At 40.0% G+C, this 26,969-nt stretch overlaps 3 protein-coding genes across 3 annotated transcripts; 1 reads left to right on the top strand and 2 right to left on the bottom strand.

Annotated features, from left to right (window-relative positions):
- Window positions 1–1,471: 1,471 nt before the first annotated feature.
- Window positions 1,472–2,587, top strand: ackr4a (atypical chemokine receptor 4a). The gene has a single exon (XM_061085083.1). It carries the CDS (start codon window positions 1,472–1,474, stop codon window positions 2,585–2,587), a length of 1,116 nt encoding a protein of 371 aa, XP_060941066.1.
- Window positions 2,588–4,821: 2,234 nt separating this feature from the next.
- e2f5 (E2F transcription factor 5) lies at window positions 4,822–11,690 on the bottom strand. Its single transcript, XM_061084983.1, has 8 exons — window positions 11,562–11,690; window positions 9,351–9,460; window positions 8,980–9,141; window positions 8,356–8,464; window positions 7,629–7,950; window positions 5,507–5,638; window positions 5,266–5,304; window positions 4,822–4,898 (listed from the first exon to the last, which is right to left on the bottom strand). The coding sequence occupies exons 1-8, from the start codon at window positions 11,688–11,690 to the stop codon at window positions 4,822–4,824; spliced, it is 1,080 nt and encodes a 359-aa protein (XP_060940966.1).
- Window positions 11,691–12,763: 1,073 nt separating this feature from the next.
- lrrcc1 (leucine rich repeat and coiled-coil centrosomal protein 1) lies at window positions 12,764–23,772 on the bottom strand. The gene is made up of 19 exons (XM_061084710.1): window positions 23,574–23,772; window positions 22,382–22,587; window positions 22,161–22,226; window positions 21,887–22,054; window positions 20,912–21,078; window positions 20,354–20,563; window positions 19,950–20,152; window positions 19,004–19,169; window positions 18,274–18,422; window positions 17,044–17,248; window positions 16,634–16,773; window positions 16,186–16,387; window positions 15,379–15,564; window positions 14,992–15,166; window positions 14,450–14,613; window positions 14,085–14,293; window positions 13,676–13,813; window positions 13,383–13,518; window positions 12,764–12,997 (listed from the first exon to the last, which is right to left on the bottom strand). Exons 1-19 carry the CDS (start codon window positions 23,615–23,617, stop codon window positions 12,887–12,889), a joined length of 3,045 nt encoding a protein of 1,014 aa, XP_060940693.1. The 5' UTR covers window positions 23,618–23,772; the 3' UTR covers window positions 12,764–12,886.
- Window positions 23,773–26,969: the final 3,197 nt, after the last annotated feature.

Raw genomic sequence — 26,969 nt, 5'->3', positions numbered from 1 at the left:
AAATTGATTTCTCAACACAAAAGATCTAGCTTTGACAGTAAATGTCTACTAACCCGCTTCATTAATAATAATCCAATAATCCAATAGTGGGACTGTTACTTTACATATATTCAAATTAATACAGTCATTGAAGATATGCACTATTTTTTTATGCTTTAATATGCGTCACGCTGCAGGGACTGCTGCATGGTCCCTTTTTCCATAAAGTAACGGTGAAATGTAAAACTTGGTTTAATGCGGCCACAGATTAAAAAAGAATGCTAAATAATCAGTGATGCTCACAGGAAGGTTTAAAAGTTAATCAACAACTAATTTTCTCTTCAGTTAATTCATTTATGCAGAGGACAAACCTGTCTGATAGTTTATACAAGCAGCCGTTATGGAATCTATCCTCCTCCGCCCTTCACTACAGAGAGGGAGAACCAACACTTTATTTATCTCTGTGATGATGGTGCAACAGAGAGGAAGAGGGCAGGTCAGGACATACCAGATGTTAACAGCTGATGTCCACTCTGATTTCATCAAGACACAATAATAAGACTACAACTGGAAAAATAAAAAAAAGGTTGGAGTGGTTTACACAAGAGATATGTTTTCCTTTTCTAGAGCATCTACAGTTAGAGCTCAGTGTGCAGAGTAAATCTTTATTGAAATGAGAATAATAAATACAGACACTCTCTACATCTACTATTAGCTTAACAGTAAAATTATCACTTGGCCAAGGTTCTCCCAGTGTAAAAAGTGTCGTTCAAGCTGAATGTTTAAAGAAACCATGAGAAATAAAGTTTCCATCTGTGGCCAACTTTGTCTTTTCTGTTCCTGTTAAAGAAAAAAAGTTTCTGATGACTAATCTTAAATTTGGTTTCGGTTTGATGAAAGTGTCCACATGAGTGATTAAGGTGACGAGCAACAGACCACATGATTCCAATGCGGTTATAGCTCTACTGTAAATCCTGCAGTTACCTAAGATAAGCTGCCTAAATGTTCTTATTCTGTTGTGTTACATAGTTGTAGCAGTTTGCTGCAAATTAAAATGCGTGTAGTTCCCGGACTATGAAATCCTCGCCTCAGAAGTCCCAGCGTGACACGATCTGCTGTTCAGGTTTAGCCAAAAAGACAAAAGCGTCAATTTCAGTGTAGTTCAATGTCAGTGAGATTTCAAATGAGGTTTTAATTTATCTGGAACAGAACCTGGAAGTTCTGGTTTCACGATGGCTCGGTACAAAGCCAAACATGATCTAGTGCGGATAGTTGGCAGAGCACTAAGAGGCGTGGAGATTCCAAACTGATGATTTGAATCATACTTTTATTTACTTGATCCCAGCAACATTTATCCCTTCACCTTCCCTCTGCCTCTGGTTAGCTGAGTACTTACTTACTTTCTCCAAAGTTACTCTACACGTGTTGCACGAGGAGAGCTATAAAGACGAGTAATCCAAAATGTCTTCCCTCACAACTTTATCAGATTAGCATGGATACTGCAGAGGGCGATGACTACTACTACCATGACAACAGCAGCTTCAACTTCAGCTACGACGACTACCCCACCATATGCGAGAAGGCGGACATCCGATCCTTTGCCGGCTACTTCCTCCCCATCATGTACGCCATGTGTCTGGTGGTGGGACTGGCGGGAAACGGCTTAGTCGTGATCGTGTACGCCTACCACAAACGCCTGAGGACCACCATGGATGCCTTCCTGACCCACCTGGCTGTGGCCGACCTGCTCCTGCTCTTCATGCTGCCGTTCTGGGCTGCTGACGCCCGGAGGGGCTGGGAGCTCGGGTCGGTCGTGTGTAAGGTCGTGTCGGCCTGCTACACGGTCAACTTCACCTGCTGTATGCTGCTGCTGGCCTGCATCAGCCTGGACCGCCACTTGGCTCTAGCCAGGGCGCAGGGGAAGGACCAAGGAAGCTGGCTGCAGAGGATGTTTTGCAGGAGACATTGTTCCAAGGTGTGTTTCGTCGTCTGGGCAACCGCTTTCATGCTCGGCCTTCCTGATTTAATTCTCTCCGAGGTGAGGTGGGGCTCTAATCGGAACGTCTGCCTGGCAGTCTACCCTCCGTCTATGGGCGGAGGAGGTAAATCTGCCCTGGAGGTAGCAGAGGTGCTGCTGGGCTTCCTGGTTCCCCTCTCGGTCATGGTGGTCTGTTACTGGAGCATGGCCCGAGCGCTGAAGGGTCTCTCTGTAGAAAGCAGAGGCAAGAAGTGGAAAGCTCTGCGTGTTCTTCTAATAGTGGTGGGAGTGTTTGTGGTCACACAGCTGCCTTACAACGTGGTGAAAGTCTATCGAATGATGGACTCGGTCTTCGCTCTGGTGACCCACTGCGGGACAAGTAAAGTGCTGGATAAGGCTGCTCAGGTGACGAAGAGCCTGGCCCTCACTCACTGCTGCCTCAACCCCATCCTCTACACCTTCGTGGGCTCGTCCTTCAGGCAGCACCTGACGAAACTGGCAAAGAGGTTTGGTGAGGGGAGAAGAAAGAGGAGGACGAGGAGAAAAGACGTGTCTGCAGAGGGGGAAGGGATGGAGATGTCATTCAACTCCCACAGCGCGTCTCAAGCAACAAACACTTTCTCAATATGAGTTACTAGTGTGCAACAATGAACATCTTCACATGGATCACATATTTAGTATAAGTAGCATAAGAGCGGATTTAGTTACTGTGTAGAAAACAGCAGCATTGGAAACGTGTGAAACCCATTAAGTATAAAAATGTATATCTCTCGATGTCAAAAATAAGAGGTCGGTATTTTAAATGTATTTGCTGTATTAATGTATAGCTTGAAGCAACTATATTTTTTCTGTCAAGTGATTAATGAATGAAAAACACATTTGTCTTTAATGTTTGTTTGGACTGTTTTTAATTATCTTTTTAGTCTAGACTAGAGAATCAGAAATATTCCTGGCTGGATACTTCACATGCTAATTTTGTTTTTTTTGTTATGATCCTGTTTTTTGTCCAGAATTATTATAAAATACTCTGGATATCAGTATTCACATTAAATTCAGTGTGTGTGGCCTGTGTACTTGTGAGCGCATACACTACCTAAGTATTCAAGACTGGAAGTGAGGGTGTCAGGACAGGACTTTTGATTCCATGCCATAGACACCAGACTGTTTAGTTCCACTTTTCTTCAAACTATGGCCCCTGATCTCTTAGCTTAGACCATGACTTCCAGGAAATGAGAATAAATGGAAACCCAGTGGGATTTCACTCCCTCTCATGTGGTTAAGTCCCAATTTAGTTGCTTCCTGGATTCCTGAAGCTTCCTTTCTGAATATTTGAAACACGTGTACACCTCACATTTCCCCTTGAGCAGACAGCCAAACTCCACAAGAGAGTGAAAAACAACACATTTGTGAGGCGATGATTAAACCACTAAAATATTGTATTGTCATTGATGCAAATCTTGTTAGGTCATTACAGATGTTTTCCTTTAACACTAATGATGTTGTTCTTTTCCAAACCAGTTTAAAGTTCCACTTGTTTAAAATCTCTAACTGTAAGTTCAACATAAATACCAGCTACATAGTTTAATGAGTGTGTTTTATAATCAAATTATTAAATGCACTGTTTTGCTGTTTGTTATGTCTGTGTCCCAGCTGGTAAAGATTAAGTGATTCTAAAAGTCATGCTCTTGCATGTGCGTCATTTCATGTGGAAAGCATTTCACTGAAGTTTACCATCTGCTCCACTTTGTGTTTCAAGGGTCTAAAATAACAAAACAGAAACCATGTTGAAATGACTCATTTCCTCCTTTCTAAATCAGACGATGATAATAACTTGTGAGAAAAGAAAAGTTCTTACGTTGAGATTAAATACATTTATTGAAAATGTGCAAAGAAACGACAAAATCGCAACAAAAAACATGGCTTCTTGTATTTAAAAAATATATATAAATATTCAAAAAGCCACCTAAGGCTTGTAATATTTATTGTGTCCGATAATAAACATGGATAATTAACTTTCTAAATTACAATTAAGGCAGTCAACCAACTTCAGTTTCAAATTAGAACAAAGAATTGTATTTTCTTAAATTAAGTAAAAAAAGAAAATATACATAATGTAAAATAATCTAAAGATTATTTGAAAACAAAAAAACTCAGAGGCCTAGAATGGCAGTGACACAATAGAAAAGAAAACTTTCTGGCATTTTTCACAAGAACAAGGTTACAAAAAGTAACCAAAACATTCAGTCCTTAAATACAATATGACATAACTATAAATCTGTTAACACGGTTTGGTTTCCTTGAACTAGATCATCAACCCTGTATCCAACATTAGAAAAAAGCCAATACTGAATACATGTTTTGTAAATATCCTCTGGCAATTAACACTGTCACAGTCACAAATGTTGATAAACTGCAGGAAATAAATGTGTTGGCTTCAATTCTCTTTTCAGTGGATGTGGAAAAATACAAACTTCACATGGAAAAGAATCAGTAGGATGCTACAGGGTCTGTCCTGGATTTCTTCCAGTAAGGCACTAAAATTTCCCTGTGGAATGTTGTAACTTAACCACATGGTAAAACTTTAAAGACGTGCTGGCGACATAGTGAATCTTGGCTCAGTAAATATATATTAAGTTCTTTTCATTAAGGCACTTTGTTTATGTACACTGGAGGCAGTGTTGTAAATTGAAATATTCTGGTACTCAGCTGTGAACTCTTATTTGTGCAGTATGCATATTTTTTCTTTTTAAACATAACAATGATGTTAAAGTATCAGCTATGCAACTATAACAAAAATGGGGGAAGGTGTGTTTGAAGTGACTTTACAGATCGTATAAGCTCACAGGAGAGTCCAATATCAGCTGTCAGTAATTTAGGATCTGCATGTCGAACAGGTCACACACGCCCTCGCTGTCGTCCAGATTGAAGCTGTAGTCCATTCCTGCGTGAGGAGAGAAACTTAAATGAGACAGATATAGAGTCAAATGAATGATTCAGCACAGTATGCATTGGGGTCGTGTATACAGTGTGATTGACAGGTAGCATATTAAACAAACATGTTAACCTCCCCTGAAAATATTAGATTTGCTGACTTTTCGTGGTTTAAATTTAAACTTTGCGCTGCAGCGATAAACAGGTCGACTGCAGCTCCCATGAACGTCTCTGCCGAGTGTGGGAAAGTTATGAAAACCGATTTTGATTCTAATCAGACAGAGTCTCACAGCGGTTAAACTGGTTTGTTCACCAGGTTTCTAAACTTCAATAATAAGTACACGTATTATTATTATAATAATAATTTAGATTCTTACCATCAGCAGACATGAGCTCATCAATCAGATCAACAGCAGCTACAAGAAAATAAAAAATTTGCATGTTTTTGTGTTTCACAGGAGGTTCTCTACCAAAGTATGAATATATTATTCTGTCTCGTCCTGAAGCTTAGAATGAAAATGCTGAATTAAAGCAAGATTAGATCCGTTCAAAATGCCTGAGCCTCACTGCCGGATTCGATTACAGAATAAAGTCAGTTTCTGGTTCACATCCTCTTACTGTCTCTGTCGTCCTTCATGTTGTCTCCAGCAGCGCTGAGCACCAGCAGGCTGTTCACATCCAGCACAGACTGGAACTCCGAGCCCGCCAGGTCCATCTGCTTCTGCTCCAGCACTGCCACAGGCTGACACTCTGCAGGGAGCAGGCCAAGAGAATACTCAGCTATACAGTAACGTCTTTCTTATCAGTGGAATCCTGCAACATTACAGGGTTCAACTATCTGGACCTAGAACCATTAGACGAGGACCGAAACACTAATAGTGAAGCTCTGAAGTCCCTGACAGGAGAAATTACAAGATTAAAAGGAGATAAGCTAATTTGCCAAGAGTCTGCTCTTGGCAAAACTGCTCTCATATCTGTTGGTTAGCTTAGCATTCAGACGCCAGTGGAAATAGTCCGACACAAAACTCTGTAACACTTGTTACGGTTATTTTCACAAGTCTGTCAAAAAGTTAAAACAAAAAAATCTATTATTTGGCTATTTCTTTGCCAAGTCACTTACTGATCACACAATTTATGTCTGGTTTGTTGTTTTATCAAATTGCGTTATTGAATAGTATTGAGAATCCCTCCTGCGTTTCTGAAAGGACAGTCTAAGTTCACATATAAAGGGGATGTTGATCACACAGGATTAGAGCAGTACTGACTCATCCATTTCCTCGAAATCCTGGATCAGAATGAGTTAGTCATGAGGGCCACTCAAAGTGCTTTACAGTACAGTTTTTTGCCAGTCACACATATTTATAAAGTGCATCTATGGGCAGCACTATGTTTTCCTATGAGAGGCAATTTGGGGTTCAGTATGTTAGCTTTTCCACAGCATCTACAACACTTCTCTTGTTCTGGAGTCAGTCGGTGTAGATTTTAGGAAAATTATGAATTTAAATGCTCAGGATATTCTGTTCAAACATTGTTTTCTGTTCTGGCATCGTCACAATCCCTGCTTTGATACCCACACTGCATGCTGTCTCCTGATAGATAAGAGATTTTTACCCCAGATTTTTCAAACCATATATACTTTGTACAACCATTTCACGAAAACAGGTTTTAACTTTGATTTATGGATCATTGTTTTTGGGGGTCATTTAACTGCACTATGAACATTTACTTTAGACATTTTAAACATGACTTAAACAGTCAAGCCATCATGACTGACAGAGTTTCATAGATACAAGCAGGAACTTTTTTTTGTTTTAAGTTTCATGTTTCAACATGTCAGGGCGTTCTGACAGTTGACAGTGAGTAATGCAATTAAATCAAGTTCTCATTATTCATTTCGTAATGCTGTCCTTTCCTCGTGTTCGTCAGCAGGCAGCTCAACAAGGATTTAGTTTCAGTTATTGGACATGGGAGGGTTACTAAGAACAACACAGTTTCGATAAACTGTCTCTGATTGTAATTGCGTTTGAAATTAAAAAACATCACAAACCACAGCCCCTATGATCATTGTAACTAACTGTCAAAGTGTATTCCACAAAAGCTCAACATTATAAAGTGGTATTTATGTGAAGCTGAAGTTTGACATTGGTTTAACTAATAATGTGGCATTTGTGTGAATGTCTAGTAGACTTCCTCTCATCAGCGATATTACCAGTGGTATTTGGTGCAAGTCTACACCAGTGTGGATTTCTCTCCACCATTTCTGATCTCATTTAACCGTAACACCCAGTGCACTCAGCCAGCAGCACTGTGGACATCCAACACCTAGTGTGATGTGACTCGGAACCTTAGCGATATTGACTCAATGAATTGCAGCGACAGGGACTCCATTTAACATCTCCTCTCTCCTGCAGTTGAGGATGTTATCTCAGGCAAGTCACGACAGAGGAATTGTAACATGAAAAGTGAAATTGTCTTTCACAGTATCTCTCTGTATGGGACACTATTTATTCAATGCCCACAGAATTCAAAGTCTGTTTGTACTGATGTTAGATTTACTGTGCAAACTGGACAGGTGAAATCCAAGCTGCTGAAGCTGTGGCTTGTTTTTTTATTATTTTGTTTAAACGTTATGCACAAATATCAAGTTGTTTCAGATTATGTTCACCACAGTCTGAGTGAAGTCTTTAAATGTTATTAAAAGCTGTCTGTGGTGCTCATGTATCAAAATCTCTGTTCTTACCCATCTGCGCTTCAGGTGGGGTGGACGACATCGACAGCACTTCATGTTCTGGCAGCGCCATCTGGTGGTCTGAGCAGAGGGAGTCCTGGCTGCAGAAGGAGGAAGTGGTGTTGGAGCTGGAGTACATGGATGTGGAGAGGGAGAACCTCTGAAGGCTGGCGGGGGTGCTGGGCGGGGTCGGCATCGAACAGATGTCGTCGGCCGGCGGCACTGAGAACACCACGGGTATCGTGGAGTCTGAATCTTTGTTGATCAACATGACGTGGATGGGAGCCGAGTGGCTGCGTAGATTCACCTGGTACCTCTTCTGACCGCTCTGTCCCTGTGGAGCGGCAACATGGTGATAGTCACGATCGTTAGAGCAGCTTTAATCTCTACTGTTATACACAGTGGGTCATGTGACTGTTTTCACATGATTCTGCAGGTTCCCTCAGCATTTTATGCCCAGTCCCATTGTCCAACCCATTGGACTCACAGACTTTGAGGCACGTTCCAAATAAGTCCATTAGGGGTCAGGACTGTTCCACTCTGAAAACGTCAAGGGCATGAGGGCACTTTTGCACACTTTCTGCAGACTTTGCCAAAGGGAATTACCCACAGTTCATAGTGTTGTAGTAAAAACTAACCAACAAACTAACGGGCAAGGGTGAAAAGCAGGAATACCTATGGTTAAAAAATATGCTGGTGAGTGTTGGTGAGGATTGAGAACTTTTGAAAAGTGACCAACCATTTCGGGCAATGGAACTTCCAGCTGCGTCCCAGCAGGAGCCACAACGGCAAGAAGAGTGTCGCCGCTGAAGGCCCTGCAGACGTCTTCATGTGTCACAAATTTGTAAGTGGAGAGGTGTTAAGGAAACAGGAGCAGGATTACTTATGGGAGGAGAAAGTGGGCAATAAACTGGAAAAACCAGACTGCACATTTGGGACGTTAGGATTAACCTGACTGCGATTTCACAAGACACTGACAACAGCAATTATATCGCTAATCCTTCCTTCATGGCGTTTACTCTGCTCAATACTCAAACAATGCTGAAGGGATTACAAGGGGATTCTATTTCTCTATGAAACCAATAAATGGGACTCAAAGAGGAGTTGAATTACAAACTACTGAAACTACAGAGTAGACCAAGTGACATTTCACTCAAATATCACTTAGGACAAAGTGTCACTGACATTTTAAACACTTGATGGGATGAGTAAAACTGGAGGTTGCTTTTTGTTTAGGTTACAATGTGAGAATTTGGGTGATTTGATTTCCCCTAAACATGAAATAATAACTCAAAACTACAGAATGGAACAAATGAAGGAAACACTGACTTTAACAAAAACTGAAATGTGAAGTAAAGGATATGTGCTGGTGATGGGAACGTGGTTCAGGTGTTTGATGTTTTCCTCCAGCCAGGCCTTCTGCTGGTCCAGCTCCTTCTCTTGGGCCTCGAGCTCAGAGATCTGTGCCTTCAAAACCTTCACCTGCTCCAGCATCTCTTGAGTTTGGCTCCCTGTGTTCTCACCCCTGGACTCGAGGAAGATGAGACATCAACAGCAGTCAGCGACCAGTGTTTTAAATCAGCAGTTGTAGCAGGTCTAGAGGCATCGTAAGCAATGCGGCTGATAAAATGTCTGAATTCGATTGGACAGTAACATTTAACTTTAGCTTTAAAAAGTTCACATTCAGCAGTTACAAGACACTGATTGTACCATATAGAAAAACACATTTCAAACCTCCACTGGATAATGTTCTTGTTTTTCTTCTCTATCAGCCCCACACCTTCCAGGACATTTGTGATGTCGTATATCCTCCTCTTCTGCTTCACTGCCAAACTGTCTGCAGCCTGTTAATTCAAACATAAAAGGTCTTACTCTGTGGAAGCTGGATGGTAATTATTGTTGACAGGGTTCATCAAACACTTTAAACAGGCATTAGCATTAAAACACGACATTTGTTAAGCAAACACCAAATGAAATGAAAAAAAAAAAAAAAAAGGAGACTTCAGTGGAGCCAACAAATGAACGATTTGGCAAATTAAGCTGCAAAGGCAGCAAATCAAAGCCTTGGCTGAAGAGGACATGTACACAATAGCAGAGGATGAAGGAGGAGGGAAATGTTGTGAGGAGCCTGCTGGTTAAACGTTAGCCAGCTTTGGCGCGCAAGAAGAGAGGGAAAACTACTAATCACTGAGAAGGAAAGAGTACATTTGTAGAGGAAACCTCAGGTAGGCCTGACAGAGACAAATCCACCTGTCAAAATACTGAGAGCTGAAAGGTAAATGGTTTTCAAACCTTAGGATTTGAGCCAGAGGAAACTTTCAAGGAAGCACTCCTGCTCGTTGGCACCTCTCACTGCAGCTTGGGGTGCGACTGATTGTTTAAAAGCGTTGAACATTTTTGACATATCCAAAGTGAAAACTTCAGATGAGTTGTTTTTGTCTGAGCAGCAGTCTTAACATCACAGATACTCACATAAAAGGAGAAAAGCTAAATAAATGGAGAAGTTGGTAAAAGAAAATTGTGTTTTTTCACCCCTTATCATTTGACGTTTAATTTGACTGGTTACTGCAGCTCTAACAGACAGGATGTGTTAATAGAGACTTGTTTCGCTCTACTGGTTCCCAGTGTGGCCGATTTGGGGACTGATCTTCACAGTTTACTCTTTACCTGCCACAACATTTTATGGGATCCACTGATTCACTCTTTGATATGAAACTTTATTTTAAGAGTTTATTGTGTTTCTAAACGTAGAGCGTGGATGTGAAAGATAGATAGAAGATGAATGGGGGGTTTCCTCTCATGTGCAAAGCAGCAAAGAAATTTAAAATACTAACATTCAAGTACATTTAAACTGTACTTTAGACAGAAAGACAGATAGATAAACATACAGATAGATAGATAGATAGATAGATAGATAGATAGATAGATAGATAGATAGATAGATAGATAGATAGATAGATAGATAGATAGATAGATATACAGACAGATAGATAGATAGATAGATAGATAGATAGATAGATAGATAGATAGATAGATAGATAGATAGATAGATAGATAGATAGATAGATAGATAGATAGATAGATAGATATACAGACAGACAGATAGATAGATAAACATACAGATAGATAGATATACAGACAGATAGATAGATAGATAGATATACAGACAGACAGATAAACATACAGATAGACAGATAGATAGATATACAGATAGACAGATAGATATACATACAGATAAATAGATAGATAGATAGATAGATAGATAGATAGATAGATAGATAGATAGATAGATAGATAGATAGATAGATAGATAGATAGATAGATAGATAGATATACAGACAGACAGACAGACATACAGATAGATAGATAGATATACAGACAGACAGATTGATAGATAGACAGATTGATAGATAGATAGACAGATTGATAGATAGATAGACAGATAGACAGATAGATAGATAGATAGATAGATAGATAGATAGATAGATAGATAGATAGATAGATATATATATAGATAGATAGATAGATACGTTCACTGCAGTGAGATGAAAGTCTCGCCACCAGAACTACTACGAAGCTGTCACTGTAAAGAACTATGTGCTAATGGAGATATTGACAGGGTTAGTATTAGTACTGAGTGACTTTCTACCACTGAGTGTTAGTGAACCCCCAGAGGAGCAGCAGGAGCAGGAGGAGGAGCAGGAGGAGGAACAGCAGGAGGAGGAACAGCAGGAGGAGGCGGCCTGGCTAATGGCGGCTCGCTCCTCCACCTGTTAAAACAAATCCCAGCACCTGACTGGTTTTGTTTGACCCTTTGTTCCCGGCGGGTGGTGCCTCGGGATCAACACAATGAATTCCTCCTGAAAACAAAGGCCCTGAACCCGCAGCGTGTGTGTGTGTGTGTTTGTGTGTGTGTGTGTGTGTGTGTCCCTCCCGGTCACTGACCACTTTCAGGTCCAGGACGCCATCCTTCGCTTCCTGCAGCAGACCCACAAACTTCATCGTGAGGAGCCCCAAACTTTTTTCGTGTCGACTCGGTGTGGAGCGAACCGTGCCCGGCGCCTCGAACTCCATCTTCTTCTTCTTCTTCTTCTTCACTTTCGTCTTCTTCACCTTCTTCTTCTGTGAAGTCAAACTTGTTTATTAATCCGCAACTCGAGCGACGAACATGTCTTCTTCTTCGTCTTCTTCTTCGTCTTCTTCTTCTTCTCCTTCTTCTTCTCCTTCTTCTTCTCCTTCTGCGGGACGACGCAGGCACCTGCAGCTTTTTTAAATCGACGGACGTTACGTTGAGGTTACTGTTGCCACGGTAACCTCCGTCCAGCTCCGCCAAGCGCACCCCGTCAGTGAAGCACCGCCTCGTCCCGGGTGTGACCCCGCCCTTCCCATTTTTTGTTTTCACACCCCTCATTGCCAGCACAGATCGATCGCTCCCTAATCTGAATCTGTACGTGTGCACCCAAAAATACTGATTGATATAATAAAAAATAAATAAAAAGTGAAATAGTATTTTATGAAATACAAATGGGTAAAATTAATCAAATAAAAAATATTCAACCCTTGTGGTAAATACAAACAAAATCTGACCTGAATATTGACTTTTCACATGTACAAGTCCAAAGGTATCACAATCAAATGTTAATATTACAGTCAAAATTATGGCCACTTTTAAAAATATATAAATTATTTCAGATATTATATAGGAAATGTTTATATTCTCAATTTAGTATTCCATCATTACTGAATTCAATTCTGAGATCATTTTCAAATGCTTAACTTTGTTTATTCAACATGTGTGATGAGCAAACACTCATCCAGTCAAAGTTTACCTTAGTGATTTATATGTATTTTATAAAACTGTTCAAGGGCAGCACACCAAGCATTAAACCAGTATATTTAAATATTACAACATAAAAATCGACATGTATATATTTCATTGTTCAACTGATATAAGATAATAATCACAAGATTATAGTAAAATACCTCCTGCATTGTAAATTGTTTCAATAACTCTTACTTTGCCTGTTTTCGTCTATTCTCATTTGACTGTTGCAAAATGAAGACTCTTTATAGATTTATTTCATACGTTTTGATTAATTAACACAAAAGCCAACTCTTTGTAACAGAAATATGCTCAAGGGCAAATTTATTACATAAATCATGATATATTCAAACAAAATAACTTAGCACCAAAATAGATTTGTACATTTAATACAAATTTAGCATTTTCATATATACATTTCTGTAGCTGACACACAATATTTCATGGGTTAAAAGTCTTTCAGCACACTAGTGAGACGTTTCATTTTCTCCTCCATGATTTTCCTTTCCGTCTCCGTCTCCTCCAGAAGCTGACGCATCTCCTGCTCCACTTCAAAGACCTGAGGAAGACATGGTCTTGATTAGAGGAAGAGGACAGACTGAACTCACATAGTTTCCGTTACAGGGTTTGCTCTATTAATGTATTCCATTTTACTATATTTGTTTTCTCAATCAAGAAAGTCAAGTACCACTTAATGAGAATGTCCAGGGAGGTTTATGTTAACATTATGCAATTATATTAAATGTTAAATTGCTTCACCCATCATATATTACGACTATTTTAATTAGGGTGGTACAATATTTACTGCAGACAGACCTTATTCATCATAGAGTGATGGCTTTTGTTCATGTTTTTATAAATTATCGATCTGGTACAAAGCAGCAGTTCTGTCTACCAGCTTAGAGGAAAACCGGGCATTGCTGTAAAAACTGTGTTTATTTTACCTTTTGATTGGCTTGTTCTATTTGTTGCTGCTTTTCACTAGCCTGTCGTACGAGCTCAGCTTGATGAGCAGCCTGGACAGACTCCAGTTGTTGTCGGAATGCATCGTCCACACAGTGCAACTTCTCCACAGCGGTTCTGCAAGGAAGATGGCAACAATTTAAAATATAAAACAAAAAAATTATATGTTTTTGTCTCAAGGGCAAGGGGATCAATACCCCTCAATCATGATTTGAAGACTCTGAATAGCCGAAGGAAAAAACGCTTATGATAGATTTTCCTCTGGTAAGTGCACCTGTGTGCTTCTGTTGCTTGATCTCTTTCCTCAAGCAGCAAGCTTTCCTTGGAATCAAAGTTGTCCTTCATGCGCTTAACCTGGCTCTCCAACCGAGTGAGCAGGTCTGCCTTCTCCTGCCACTTCTCACTGGAATCTCTAATAAAAAAAGAGAGAGAACAAAGAAGAAAATGTATTGATGTTTGAAAAAGTGGTTGCAAAATTAATGTTAGATCATCATCAGCAGCAGCAATCTTAAAATATGTCAACATTTAATTTCACTTTTAATGTGGTGTTTTCAAAAACCTTAAAAAAAAATTAGTAGAATGCACCTTTAACTTTTTATTCTTGTATCATATAATCCTCTACACATAAGCCTCATGAGAGCTCCTCTGTGCTTGGCATAGTATGTTTGTGATGGGGTCCTTGCCTGTAAACTCTTTCAACCTCCTTGAGCTCTGCCTCTTTGTCCCCCAGCTGCTGTTTCAGCTCCTCCTTACGCAGGCTGAGATGTTCCAGACGCTCTCTCAGCTCAGCCTGCCGAGCTGCCTCCTCCTCCTGCTGCTGCTGGAGCCTCTTCTGGGTCTGGACTGCCTCCTCACGCAGCCTACGGATCTGATCGTCACGCTCCTGCAAAGCCTAAACAGCAGGGGATTTGGGGAGAATAAGAAAGACGAGAAGAGATCAACAAATATATATTCAAATCACATATGAAACATACATCAACTCCTATACAATGCTGACAGTAAAATGCATACACGTTTGAAGGCTTTAAGAAGTGACAGGGAGTACTACCTCTTTGAGTTTGCGGATGGTCTCTGTCTGGTCATCAATGATTTTGGTCTTGATTTTGAGGGCGTCATTGTCTCCTTCGTTCTGTTTCTTCTGCGTGTTGAGCTCAATGCTCAGCACTTCGATCCTCGCCTCCAGGCGCCCACGATCCTGAGCTAAAGACGATCCTATCAAAGACATGCACATGAAAATGTAAATTAGATCATGTCTTTAATGATAACACAAACTGTACAATAAACTTTATTCCTTAATCATTATTCTTTACGTAATTTTACTATTCAATTTTTTTTTTAAATCTGTAATATGAAGTACAAAGACATGAGTGTATGTCCCACAAATATCCACTAGATAGCAGGCTTTACTTGAAACAGGATAAATACAATTCAGTACCTACAGTATTTAGCCCAAAAAATACCTCCATACTTTACAATAATTCACAGGCCGATACATCATGGAGTAACATCAACTCTTACAGTCCATATGAACAAGTTAAACATAGTACAGCCACTTCAGAGTGGACAATTGTCCTCCTGGACGTCTCAAACCTTGCAGAGCGAGCTCCTCGCCCCAGATCCGCCTCTCTGCCCTGAGGCCATCTATCACTGACTCCTGAGCTGTGAGCTGAGAGATAAGCCGTGCTTTGTCTTTCTTGAGCAGCTCGAGCTGCAGGCCGAGACGCCGATCCTGCTCCACCTCTGCTTCCAAGGAATGCAGACGACTCTGGCAGAGGGACGGACGGAGAGACAATATTAATGATCGGAGGCCCCCTATCACGGCTGACAGATGGGAAGGAAGCTGGATCATTTAGTATTCATGTCAGTGACTAATGCTCAGGACTGGTCATCTCCACTCTCTCAAACCTGGACCAGGTGATTTGATTTCAATTTAGCTGGAGTGCAGGAGAATAAAAAAAACTCCCTGTGGTGTTGTACCTTCAGATCAGTGACGGTATCTCTCTTGGCTTTGATGAGCTCAGAGATGCGGCTCTTCTGCTCTTTGACCATGGCTGTGAGCTCCTGCACCAAAGAGGCGGACTTCTTCTCCCTCTGCTGGGACTGGGCGAGGGTCGCCTTGAGCTCCATCAGCTCTGCAGCCATCTGATCACACGCCTCCTTCACCTACAGAAGCAGAGTGTTGCTGAATGTTAATGAGACATCTACAAGTTAAACAGAGTGAAGCCTCTTTGCTGCATGCACTACCTGACTTGACAATTTTATCGATCAATGTCACCGCTGAGGTCTCACGGAAAAGGCTTCAACGTTACAGATTTACAGAAAGCAATCTTTTAAAGGTTTTCACGAGTGAAGGTTTGGCAGGCAATCTGTTTCTCGTTCTGAATTTTCTCAAAGGTGAAAAGTTTGAACTTGAACTGGAAACCTGTGCAAGCAGTTGTAACCGAGAATAAGATTAGATTTTGTAGAGAGGCTGAAATTGAAATTGGTAACCATAACGTGAAGTACAGATTGATTTAAACCCAACGCCTTTGTACGGCTGTCTTTGTATCACTATCATCCTGTGGCAATCACGGACTACTTGTCCAGAGTCAAATGATCCTAATTCAATCTCAGCTCTCACCATGGGCCTCAAACAAATCTATTGTGTTTATTGAGATTGGGGTCAGTTCCAGTTCAACACTTCACTTTTATTTGGATGTAGCAATCTGTTATCAGCGAGACTGAGCAGAGAATAGAATGTAAAACTACAGGCCATCTGTATGGCTGTTCTCCCTTTTAGCTGACCTCAGAGAAGCGACCAGCCTCGATGGTTAGTGCCATGCGGAACTCGTCCTCCAGAGCAGCGTACTGTTTCCTGCCATCCGTCAGTCTCTCCTGCAGCTCAGCCTCCCTGTGAGCAAGTCTCTGTTCCATCAATGCTGCTTCTTTTGCCACCGATTCACGGAAGTCTGCCCCGCCAGGCTGCAGCCGCAACTCCAGCTGTTTTCTGTAGAATACATGCCAGATACATTCACCTGAGACACAACAGGGGTATTTACCACTAACAGGAAGTCTTCACATTGTAATTTGTAGGTTATAAAATGGAATTCAAATTTTAATTGGTTTTTACCATGGGAAAGTGTTTCCATAAAGAGTTTATATAATACATGGATGGACAAAAAGTTTATATAATAAATGGATGGACAGAAATCTTCCTTCAGTAGTGAGTCTAACATCCTCAAAACAGATGTACCTGTGCTCTTGTTCCCTGGTTGCGAGCAGCTCATGCAGCTGCTGCAGTTTGTATTTGTGCTTCCGTACAGAGACTCTGTGAATGTCCAGCTCTCTCTTCAGAGCTACTGCCTTGTTTACCAGCTCCTGGTGCTGCTTCATCTGTGAAAAGTCAGCATGAGTTCTATTTTACCAGCATGTCGCACTGAGTGACTCTCTCTGCTGAATTCTAAATCAGCCTGAATCAGACTGAAATACTGCACAAGTATAATCAAATATAATAGTGACAGGTATTTAACAGGTTCACCAGGGTGCCACAGAAACTTAATGAGAGGGGTTTTGCATTTTTAGAGTCATCTGAGTGAATGTACACCACCTGTGCCTAGAAAAGCGATAGAAGTGTTGTCGGATATGCTAAACCAGCTACAGTACCTCTTCAGCCTGCTGGCGAGCCCTGAGTGTCTCTCCGTGGGAGATGCTTTCCTCCAGTCGCTGCAGTGCAGTTTTGTGTTGCTCTTCACTGCCGTGGGCCTTCTCCAGCTGCTGGGTTAGGGACTGACACCTCCCCTGCAGCTCCTCAACACGAGTCTGCAGCTCAGAGTGCCCCGAACGCTCCTTCAGCAACATTTCCTTCAGTCTGGGTGGGAGGAAAACCATGATAAGGAGGTGTAAGAGATGCGGGACTAATACCCTGAATGTCCCTTTTTTAATGAATATGGAAATTGATATAGGCAACACAAAAATGTGAAGAACTATGATACTACAGCATAGTCAGATCTAGTAAATCTGATCTCAAGGAAGAGGAAATGAAAATATGGTAGGAATGGAAAATATTTTACAAAAGTCTGTTTGGTGGAAAGAACAAAAAACCTGGAAGACACACAGAGTACAGGTAACAGCCATTAAAACTGGACCACCTCATAACCATTAGCACCCTTTAAATGGCATGATGAGTAATTTCCCTGTAATCCGTCCCCTGATGAGCGAGGGAAACAACAGTAACAACCGTGTTTAGTATCATTAGAAAGTGACTGCTAAGATTGATTCATGAAAAGCTGCTGACATATGCTTGTCACCAGGCTTCTAATTACAAGCATAATGCAGATTGATGTAAGCAGGGTGCTGTACAGACGGGGACTGTGCAGACAATAGTTACACCTGGCTCTCAGGATGGGTCTAGGCAGTGTAGAAAGAAGGGATAGAGATAGGAATATTCAATTATGGACAATTATAGCTTCTGGAATTTAAATATGAAGTATATAAGCTGGATGGGTACTTAGGTTAATGATCTTTTTTTTTTTTATAGTGGATAGCTTTATTACCACACACACCTGCAGGCATACTCAAAGGTTTTTAGTGTGATGGAGTCAATATGTGTGCTTGATTTCATAATGGCTATGGCACAATGAAAGTGGCTCATTTTAATAGTGGGATAGATACTCATTGTTAGAGAATGAGACAGGCAGCAGGCACTGGTCTCAGGAGAACAAGTACAAAGGATCAAGAGGGTAGAAATGGATGAGAATCCATTATGCAGTTGACAACTAAAATCCACAGAGATGAGGTTCAATTATCCCTTTTCATCAAATCCACTTTAGTGATGCTGTGTAGAAGTTTGTGTGCAAAGTGTATACATGTGCAACAATGTTTTTCTCCTCTCACCGGTCTGTGGTGTGCACGGCCATGCTCTGCAGGTCTTTTTCCTCGCTGACCTTTGTCTGCAGGCACTTCAGCTCCTCTGTTAACTTCCTCACAGCCTGCTCGGCTTTCCAACGCCTCTCTCGCTCCTGGTCCCGTTCCTCGACAATGGTCTGAGCCACATGCAGACAAAAAACACATAACCAATGGCATCACTTTGGTAACTTAAAAAGTGGATTTCAATCACATCTCAATTTTTTTAATTGTTTGTCCTATGAGTTGAAAACCTTGGTAAAAAAATGTTACTTTCCAGCTTCAAGGTTAATCGAAACATATTGTCAGATTTATTGATGGTAAAATAATTCTTGGCTGTACAGCTAGATACAAATATGCTAGTATGTACTGAGTTTTAATGACTGAACTGCTTAATGTTGTTTTGTTACAAAATTTGATATGAGTGTAAAATTGACGTAAAAAATGTTGAAAATGCAAATACATTTTTTCCTCATATTCTTGTCTATTTTACAGTCATTTGTTGTAAGTGGTATGTATCTCTTATCCTGCTTCTGTGTGTTTGTTATTGTGAAAAAGAAATACAAACAATAGTAGCTTTTACAGACACACTGGGACGAACACAGAAGATACTACTACTCTACTCCCTTCTAGTAAGGGACCATAACCTTTTTCATATTACACTCATCCTATAAAAACAGAAGCTGCCTATCAATCTGAAGGTGACCTATCCATCCTGTACCCTGTAGGTTTCCTGCTCCTCAGTGGACTTGGTTCTCACACTGCCTGAGGCCTTGGCAGCTCTCATAGGTTTGCTCCTTGTTGACCCTGCTGCGTCTGTGTCGCTGGTCTTCCTCTGAGGCACCGCAGCCGACTTTGAGCTCTTCTGTTTCTGGTTCTCCTGATCGCTGCGCACAGAACAAATCACAGGCATTGAACCAGCTGCAACATCGATTATTAACAGCCCTCGGGCCAACGTCTGGTTCAATAAAGTTCAAACCGGACAACTTGTTCAATATTATAGGTAAGAAAAGTTTGACCAACTTCAAATTTAATTTGGAACTAATATTTTAAATTCACCGTGCTTTTGATTAGGACAGTTGGGAGCTTACTTAAGTAAAATTACTGAATCTTAAGCACATGTCATTAGTGACTGATGAAGTAAGATGAGGTTGTAAATCGTAGAAGCGCAGTCGTTAATCATGGCAATGAGGTGACAGTTGTAATTTCTAACATAGAGGAGGAAAGTTTACTACATTGCTCAGAGAGGAAAATGTATCACTCCCCCTTCAGCTAAGAAGTAAGAGGATTTCCCTTCATCATCAAGATACCTGATGATATTAACTTTATGCGTAATGTACAAAATGGAAATATGGATTGCAGCATAATGTGTTAGATTATTATGGATGCCGGCTTTGTCATTATAATTTATAAACACTTCTGTGTCAGCATCTTTGGAGAGTATATGAATGTGATATCATTACTGAGAGGTACACTCCCTGAATTTGTTTGTGTCTAATAAATCTTAAAACAGAGAGTAAAAAAACACACAACCAGTTCTTTAGAATTTTGAGCTCTGTGGGGATGGCAGTTAAATATTATAACAAAATCATGGAGAAGAAATGAGAACATGACGATCAGACAGCTGAAACACAGTTTAGTGCAGAGCTGTGCAGGGGGAGAATTACCCGTCTGATCTCCTGTTTGTCTTCTCCTTGCTGGTTGTCCTCCTCGTTGGTATGCTGTTAGGATGTTTGGGGATTCTGGTGCGCCTCCTGTTCTCCTTCCCGCTGTCACACTCACTCTCCGAAGTGCGGTCTATGTCCCTCTTGGCTTTTCGTAACGGCACCACAGGATGAGCGGAGTCAGCGGATTTTTGACCTGCAGGCACCTGTTTGGTAAACAATGCAGAAATATGTGTATAAGGGGATAAAATAAAATATCTGACAGATGACATGTTTAGATAAATACATGGGGGATATTTGATAGCCACAGCAGCATCATAAACTGGAATATAAAGAAGTAACTGTCATACCAGACACAAATAATTCATAATAAACAACTCAGGCTTAGGGTAGTGTTGAATAAGCACCTGCTGGATGAGCTGGGACACCTGGTGTTCCAGTTTCCTTATGCGCTGTTCATTAACAGGGTCAGCCGCATCAGTGGAGGGAACTGTGTGGAAGCTCTGGCGATCCGGTTGTGCAGCTGGATCTGTGACTTCTTCAGATGCAACCCGCTGATGAAACTGGGTCAGCACCTTGTCAATGTGTGGTGTGGTCAGAGGGGCTTCCACTTTACGCTGCAATGGAAAAAACAATTATTTTTTTTACCCATGATTAAAGAAACAGTCTTAAATCAAAGTAAATACCAGGCCTATGTTAATCTCCACTCCAGCTAATTTTGCATAAGAGAAAAATTATGGAAATTACCATCTGGTGTAATCAATGTATGTCTTCATTAAAATGTTCAGAATCCCAAACTTTTGCTATTCTGATATAAATCCACTAGTTCCCAGTATATTCAAGCAAGTCAGCTAATTTCAACCTTATACTCATTCAGTAATATGACACTTATTTTGGTCTGTCAGCACTTTCAGAGAGGTGTAGATAATGAAAAATAAAGAAAAGTCCAAGGTCTTTAAAATTACATTTTCACTGTGACTTGTATCTGAGGAAAGCACGAGGTCCACATAGTCCTCGAGATCGGGGATATCACAGAGGCTGCCTGGACCTAGATCTACCGGGTTACCCTGTAGGTCCAATCCATCCAGGACAGAGATCTGTGGCAATGACTGCATGATGATCTCCCTGAAACCTGCAACATGACAGACATTTTGAAAAACCTGATCAGAAGGTTTAGCCATAAACTCCATTATTATTACAGTTAAGAAGGTGATGTTTTCACTTAAGTGGTTGGTTTGTTGTTAGCAGGAAATCTTTATAACTTTATATCCAGTCCTTAACACTGCAAAACATTTCTTGTCTGTTCTCAAAAAATTATAGATCTTTATTTAAGAACAAAGAAAAACACCCCTTTTTATGGTGTTGAGATTAATGAGTTTGTCTACTTCTTCTTCCTTTTATTATTCTATTATAAGATTGAGACTTATGTGGCAGGTATTCATCTAGTTCCTTATTGTCACACCAGTGGTTTATGGCTTGATTAAAATGTCAGGTGTTATGGGGGTTATGTTACATAAAAAAAATTATATATATCCGAATGAATAACCTCTCTTCTTCATATGCTCTATTGATGCAGCTCATTTTAGAGAACTGAGTGCAGCTAACATCATGCCTACACATACTGACAGCAAGGCTGTAAGAAGTATGCCCGTATTAATTTAAAGAAATGCTTTCAACATCTAATTGAGTGAATTAATCATGGACAGGAAACTATTGAATATGGGTGCACAGCATAACTGAAAAGGTTTTTCAAATTGCTATAACTGCTGTCAAACCAATTATAAAGAAAATATTGAACCATGTAACATTAGTTTTTGTCAATTTTGTATATCAGCTCATGTTCCAACACAGTATATCTTTAAACGGCAGATATTATAGTTAATATATCGATAATAGGACTTTTTACAATTGTATCTCACAATAAAATGTTCATGCCCTACCTGGTGATCTACACACTGGGTTGCCTTTGCCATCCTGGCTTAAAGTCACCTCTCTTAAACTTTGCAATCCCAGCAGGCACTGCAGCAGGTGATCAATGTGGTCCAGGTTGTTGCTATGGAGACCAAGGAAATTCAGCTTGTACTCCGTACCAAGAAGGTACAGCAAACCTAATTAGAAGAGCAGGAATTAACAGAGTTGATATGTCATTCACATGGTAATTTTTTTCATTTGAATGCAGAAAGGAAAAATCGGTTCAGTCTGTATTGAACTCACCTGTGAGGTTATATATCTGATTGTAGGACAAGTTTAATCTTGTTAGGTTCACGAGGCCGTTCAGTCCTGAGGTACAGGGGAGGATATTAACACCTGAGTGATTTTACATGTCATATAGCTGTGGCAGCAACAGAAGAGTAAAAACAAAAGCCAGTAATGAAGAATAATGACTTGAAGCTCAAACGCTAATTGTCCGGCTAAAACTGAGACTAAAGACTCACCTTCAACCTTCGTGATTAAGTTACAGGATAAATTTAATGTCCTGAGGGAAGTGAGGGAACTTAAACCCTCAATCTTAGAAATGCAATTGGAAGAAAGGTCTAAGTGCTGCAGATGCCAAGCTGAGGTCAGGCCCTCGATCCTCGGGATGTGATTACAGTGCAGATTGAGGGATGTTACAGTTGGACTCAGGGGGATATCCAGCAAGCTAGACAAAAGGCAAGAAGGTGATAGAACAGATTCGCCATTAAATAAAACGTGTTTAATCACTTATAACAACCATTTTTTCTGCAAGTAAACCTTGCAGGGTGACAACCAACAATTACCCACTAAACAACTTTAACAACAACATTAATCACACTGTGTTTTTATATTGGTTAATTGTTTAGGGGCTATTAAAGTTCCCAACAATTGTGCAACATGCCTATCACTGTCAAAACCATTATCAAATGTAAACATAATTTTGTACAACCGATGCATGTTTGTATTAATCCTGATATAAGGGATAAGGATGTAATAGTTGTAAAGGAAGGATAAATAAAGTATAGGACAAATGAAGAATAAAGAATAAATAAAGAGAGTATTTTAATTCTCTCCTGATGCTTAACTTCCCTTCACAACAGTTCAGAGGAAAACGTTTACTTGTATTTCAATGTGTTTATCCCACGGTTGTAGTTACTTCTCACTTTGAAGATTAAGTTTTCATTCGGAAAACCGGGGATAATCTTACAAAACAGGGCAGGACGACATGACCAGATAAAAACGTTCTTATCAGTCGAAGTCTATTTCTTTTAAATTCGAAGACTGGGTTTTGCTGCTGAGTGAAGGTTGAGGTTTTTAAAATCTTCTGTATGAGCAGAGAATAACAAACACGCTTTACAAATCTGATATGGATGAATTACACCTTCTCACTGTATATGAATAATGCAAATCGATGTATCAAGACCCTGTTATATTGCTATTGATGAGAATTGCATTACGACAATAATTATTATTACTTTATCTGTCTGTCCATTAAACTAACAAGCAGTATATTACCTACTAGCTCACCTTTGACCAGCCAAAGCATTTAAACACGTATTAATTAAAGTATAACTAATACTGACTTATTGATAATACTTCTGTACATTTTACGACAGTACTTCACCACCTTTGTTCAAGTGGTGAACCATTAAAACTCTGAGATTTATGTACCTTGTTATTTCCTTGTCAATAAGACTCAGCTCCTTGTTTCCCATTACGACGACGTGAGCTTCTGTTATTTACCCGCAGGACGAAGCTAAATCTTTAGTTTAGAAACTTAGCAGACAAACGTCACTGTAACCCGCCTCCACACGACACGGTCCGGGGCCGAGACAGCGAAACTACTGACGTGTTACACCATGTTTGACTTAAGTTTAAACCAGTTCTTCGTAAACCTCCATTGAGTTGAACTAACCGCTTCGGGGATCACAACTTCCTGTTTACGTGACGTAGGGAACGGCAACATCCGGGACACTCGGAGACTCCGCCCACACTTTTTTCAAAGTTGACATATGTATAAAGACAAGTTTAAAGATGGTGCTGAGGTCGAATGTCTCAGTCTGTGTACCACCAGAGCTTTTAGGGGCTTTTATGTGTCCTGATATAATGGAGCAAAGTACCTGATTAGTATTTTTTTACCAGTTGTTGGTAACTGGTGGCTAGTGGGCCAAATCCGGCCCAATACTGGCAAGACAAGAAGTTTTCTTCTTTATAGTGTCTATCAAAACATTTCGATTTTTTTTTTCTACAAATCTACCACAGGTATATACCTCACATTGTGTCTGTTTGTGGTTATTTTGTGTCTTTCTTTTATGTCTATAAAAGAGAGATAGATATATAAATAGATAGAGTTACCTATTGAGTTTGCAGGCTTAAAGTAGATCTATCAAATGTCCGTTTTATTCGCTTTTCTGGCCCCTACAAACAGATCACATGATCTTAGCGAGGAGAGGAACCTGTCAAATGGACCATGAGAAGCAGTTGTTTCCTCTAAAGATGTTTTCAATGTTGAGAGTGAACTTTGAAGCTTATTAAAAACAGAGCATACAATAAACACATGTCAGATTCATCTTTAAGCAACTAAATACATGTCATATACGGAACATTGTGCAGTATGTTCATGTACAAACCATATAAAGCCTATTTTATCTGACATTTTTGCAGATGTGTTTACCACAGGCCAATAGTATTAATCAGTAATATGTCTGAATCTATCTCTAAGCACCTGTGTTTAACTGATATGGATTTTTGTGTTTACCTGAATCAAAAGTCATCTTATTGCTAAAGCACATCATGATTAAAACCCAGTATTCCTGTTTACCACATCATTATACTCTTGTTTCAATTAAAGTAGCAGCTGCGTCCCTCATTTGTACAACCCCCCTGCCGTCCTCTGCATCGACTCCACAGTCGTTGTTGGCTTTTGTACAAACAACATTCTGCATGAGAATTGTAAGCACAAAAACACAAAAGTAGGAGGAGGTTACATGCATTTATTACAAAACAACCATCAAATCCTTGATCTTCAAATAAATTGCTTTCTATGTTCAACAATTTTTCTCTTGCAAATACAAGACCTTGAGGGAAGGTTCATTCAAATCCTTCGACCTTGACAATTTTTTATTATTATTGATGATATGAAATTGCATATGACTGTGTAGGAAACCGCACACACAAACTGTGATCTTTAGGAGTACACAGTATATTTGATTGTCCTAACGTGAATAGAATAGTGCTCATAGAGAATCAATAGGGTCTCTTGGCCTCTGCTACAAATTAAATTAACTTCTGCATGTGGACTCAAACAGCAGGAGAGGAATGTAATAAATCACCTCACAAATATTTGGTGATGCAAAAAAGATGGTAGATTTTATTCACTGGATTGTGTTAAATAAATAAATAGAACAAATGCTGGAGTCATTAGAGTGAAATATATGCGTCAATTTAAACCACGTAAAAGATCATGAAGATGGACGAGTCTTTGGATTTTTGGGAATTATTCAATAATTCACATTCCTCTTTTTATGTGATCTTTCCCTAAAGTATAATTAATAAATAAATCTCTTTCATAATATTCTACCTGTGACTCTTAGACCTGTGAAACAATGCCTATAGTGAGTTGTGCATCCTTGCTCAATAATGACGAAATCGCTGACGCATTATAAAAATCAATTTTTCTCATAATTCATCCAGCATCTACACAGGCCGCTGATTGATTCAGTTCATCACACGCTGAACCTTGTCCATATTAGAGGAGCAGCCTGATGGATCATTGTACTCAGTGGTTGCTGGCCAGTGATGATTGAACCAATTATACCTGCAACCCTGCCACTGACCCTCCTTAACCTGTGCAAATTATGATCTGGTGCTAATGAAGTGATGAATTAGAAATAGCATCTGTTGCTGCCTCGCCACCACTAACTGTGTCTCCCATTGGCTGTAGTGTTCAAGGACACTGCATTAAACAAATAATATAGATGAATATTATCCCAGCTCATAGGACTGATGTATATCAATGCTTTAATTAAACTTGAGTGGAGAATCTTTACATTTGGCTCGTTTTTACCTTGCTACTGTTTTGAAAATGGTTTGACTGTGGAAGACAAAAAGTTATATACCAGTGTAAACCAGGCAGTGGAAAAGGAAGGCAGCAAATTTGCAATGATATTTCTCATGTTGTGCTAAATGAAGAGTGTACAGCTGTGCCACTGGATCAGAGACACAACACTTAGGCATGGAAATTATGGAAACAACTATAGAGTGGCTCTCGGTAGAGTGCATACTTCCACAGAGGCTGGACAGTCCCCTAATGAAGCCGTATATAGGCCACTAGAGGGGGATTTGTAGTCCTCTTAACATGACTGATTTCTTTCATCAAGATCCATGAATATTCTCTGAGAAATTAAGGAAAATGTTGCAATCTTAAAGAAAGGATTTATTCCTGCATCCACCCCCTGAGCTGGAATTTAATGATGTCTCCCCCTGATCCATTATGCATCCTTCCACCAAGCTTCAAGGGAATCCATTCAGACAACCAAACAGACAGGGACTTGATCATAAACCATAGTACTGGACAAGTAACACGAGTATCTCTTGTGCTAGATGAAAGTTAAAGAATCTCCAGAGTTATTCTTAATCATCATCATCATCATCATCATCATCATCATCATCATCATCATCATCATCATCATCATCATGATCATCAACTTGTAGTCGGGAGACTGTGGAGGTCTTCAGTTGAAGCCATCGTCTTGTTCTTTTCTTCTGTATCATCATCTAAAGTTAGAGAACATGTAGGAAGTGTTAACTTCCAAGGCTCACGAGGGAGGGTCGGTTGTTGCATATAGACAATTTGTGTGTATAGGTGAGTGCATGTGACTTGTACTGGGAAGCCATTTCAGTCAATAAGTAATAAAAGCATTTTTTAAATATAATCTAATTGATATTTGTCTTCCATTGTTGCAGGAAAGCTGCAAGTGAACACATTTATCAATCTCAGGTAATTCCTTAACTTTCTACCAATTGGTTTATTTATTGGCTTTTAACTCTACACATTTTAATAAAAAA

This window comes from Limanda limanda, chromosome 13 (genome assembly GCF_963576545.1).
Source record: "Limanda limanda chromosome 13, fLimLim1.1, whole genome shotgun sequence".
Taxonomy (NCBI): Eukaryota; Metazoa; Chordata; class Actinopteri; order Pleuronectiformes; family Pleuronectidae; genus Limanda; species Limanda limanda.
The sequence above is the reverse complement of the archived record's forward strand: the minus strand, read 5'-3'. Positions and strand labels throughout refer to the sequence as shown.

Coding starts and splice junctions, on each gene's coding strand:
- ackr4a (XM_061085083.1), top strand. CDS start 1,472: ATGGATACTGCAGAGGGCGATGACTACTACTACCATGACAACAGCAGC.
- lrrcc1 (XM_061084710.1), bottom strand. CDS start 23,617: ATGGGAAACAAGGAGCTGAGTCTTATTGACAAGGAAATAACAAG. Junction 21,079..21,886: donor CCCAGTGTGTAGATCACCAG/GTAGGGCATGAA, acceptor GTCATGTTGCAG/GTTTCAGGGAGATCATCATG. Junction 15,167..15,378: donor ATACCGTCACTGATCTGAAG/GTACAACACCAC, acceptor TCCCTCTGCCAG/AGTCGTCTGCATTCCTTGGA.
- e2f5 (XM_061084983.1), bottom strand. CDS start 11,690: ATGGAGTTCGAGGCGCCGGGCACGGTTCGCTCCACACCGAGTCGACAC. Junction 5,639..7,628: donor CCCACCTGAAGCGCAGATGG/GTAAGAACAGAG, acceptor TGCTCCCTGCAG/AGTGTCAGCCTGTGGCAGTG. Junction 4,899..5,265: donor TGAGCTCATGTCTGCTGATG/GTAAGAATCTAA, acceptor CTCCTCACGCAG/GAATGGACTACAGCTTCAAT.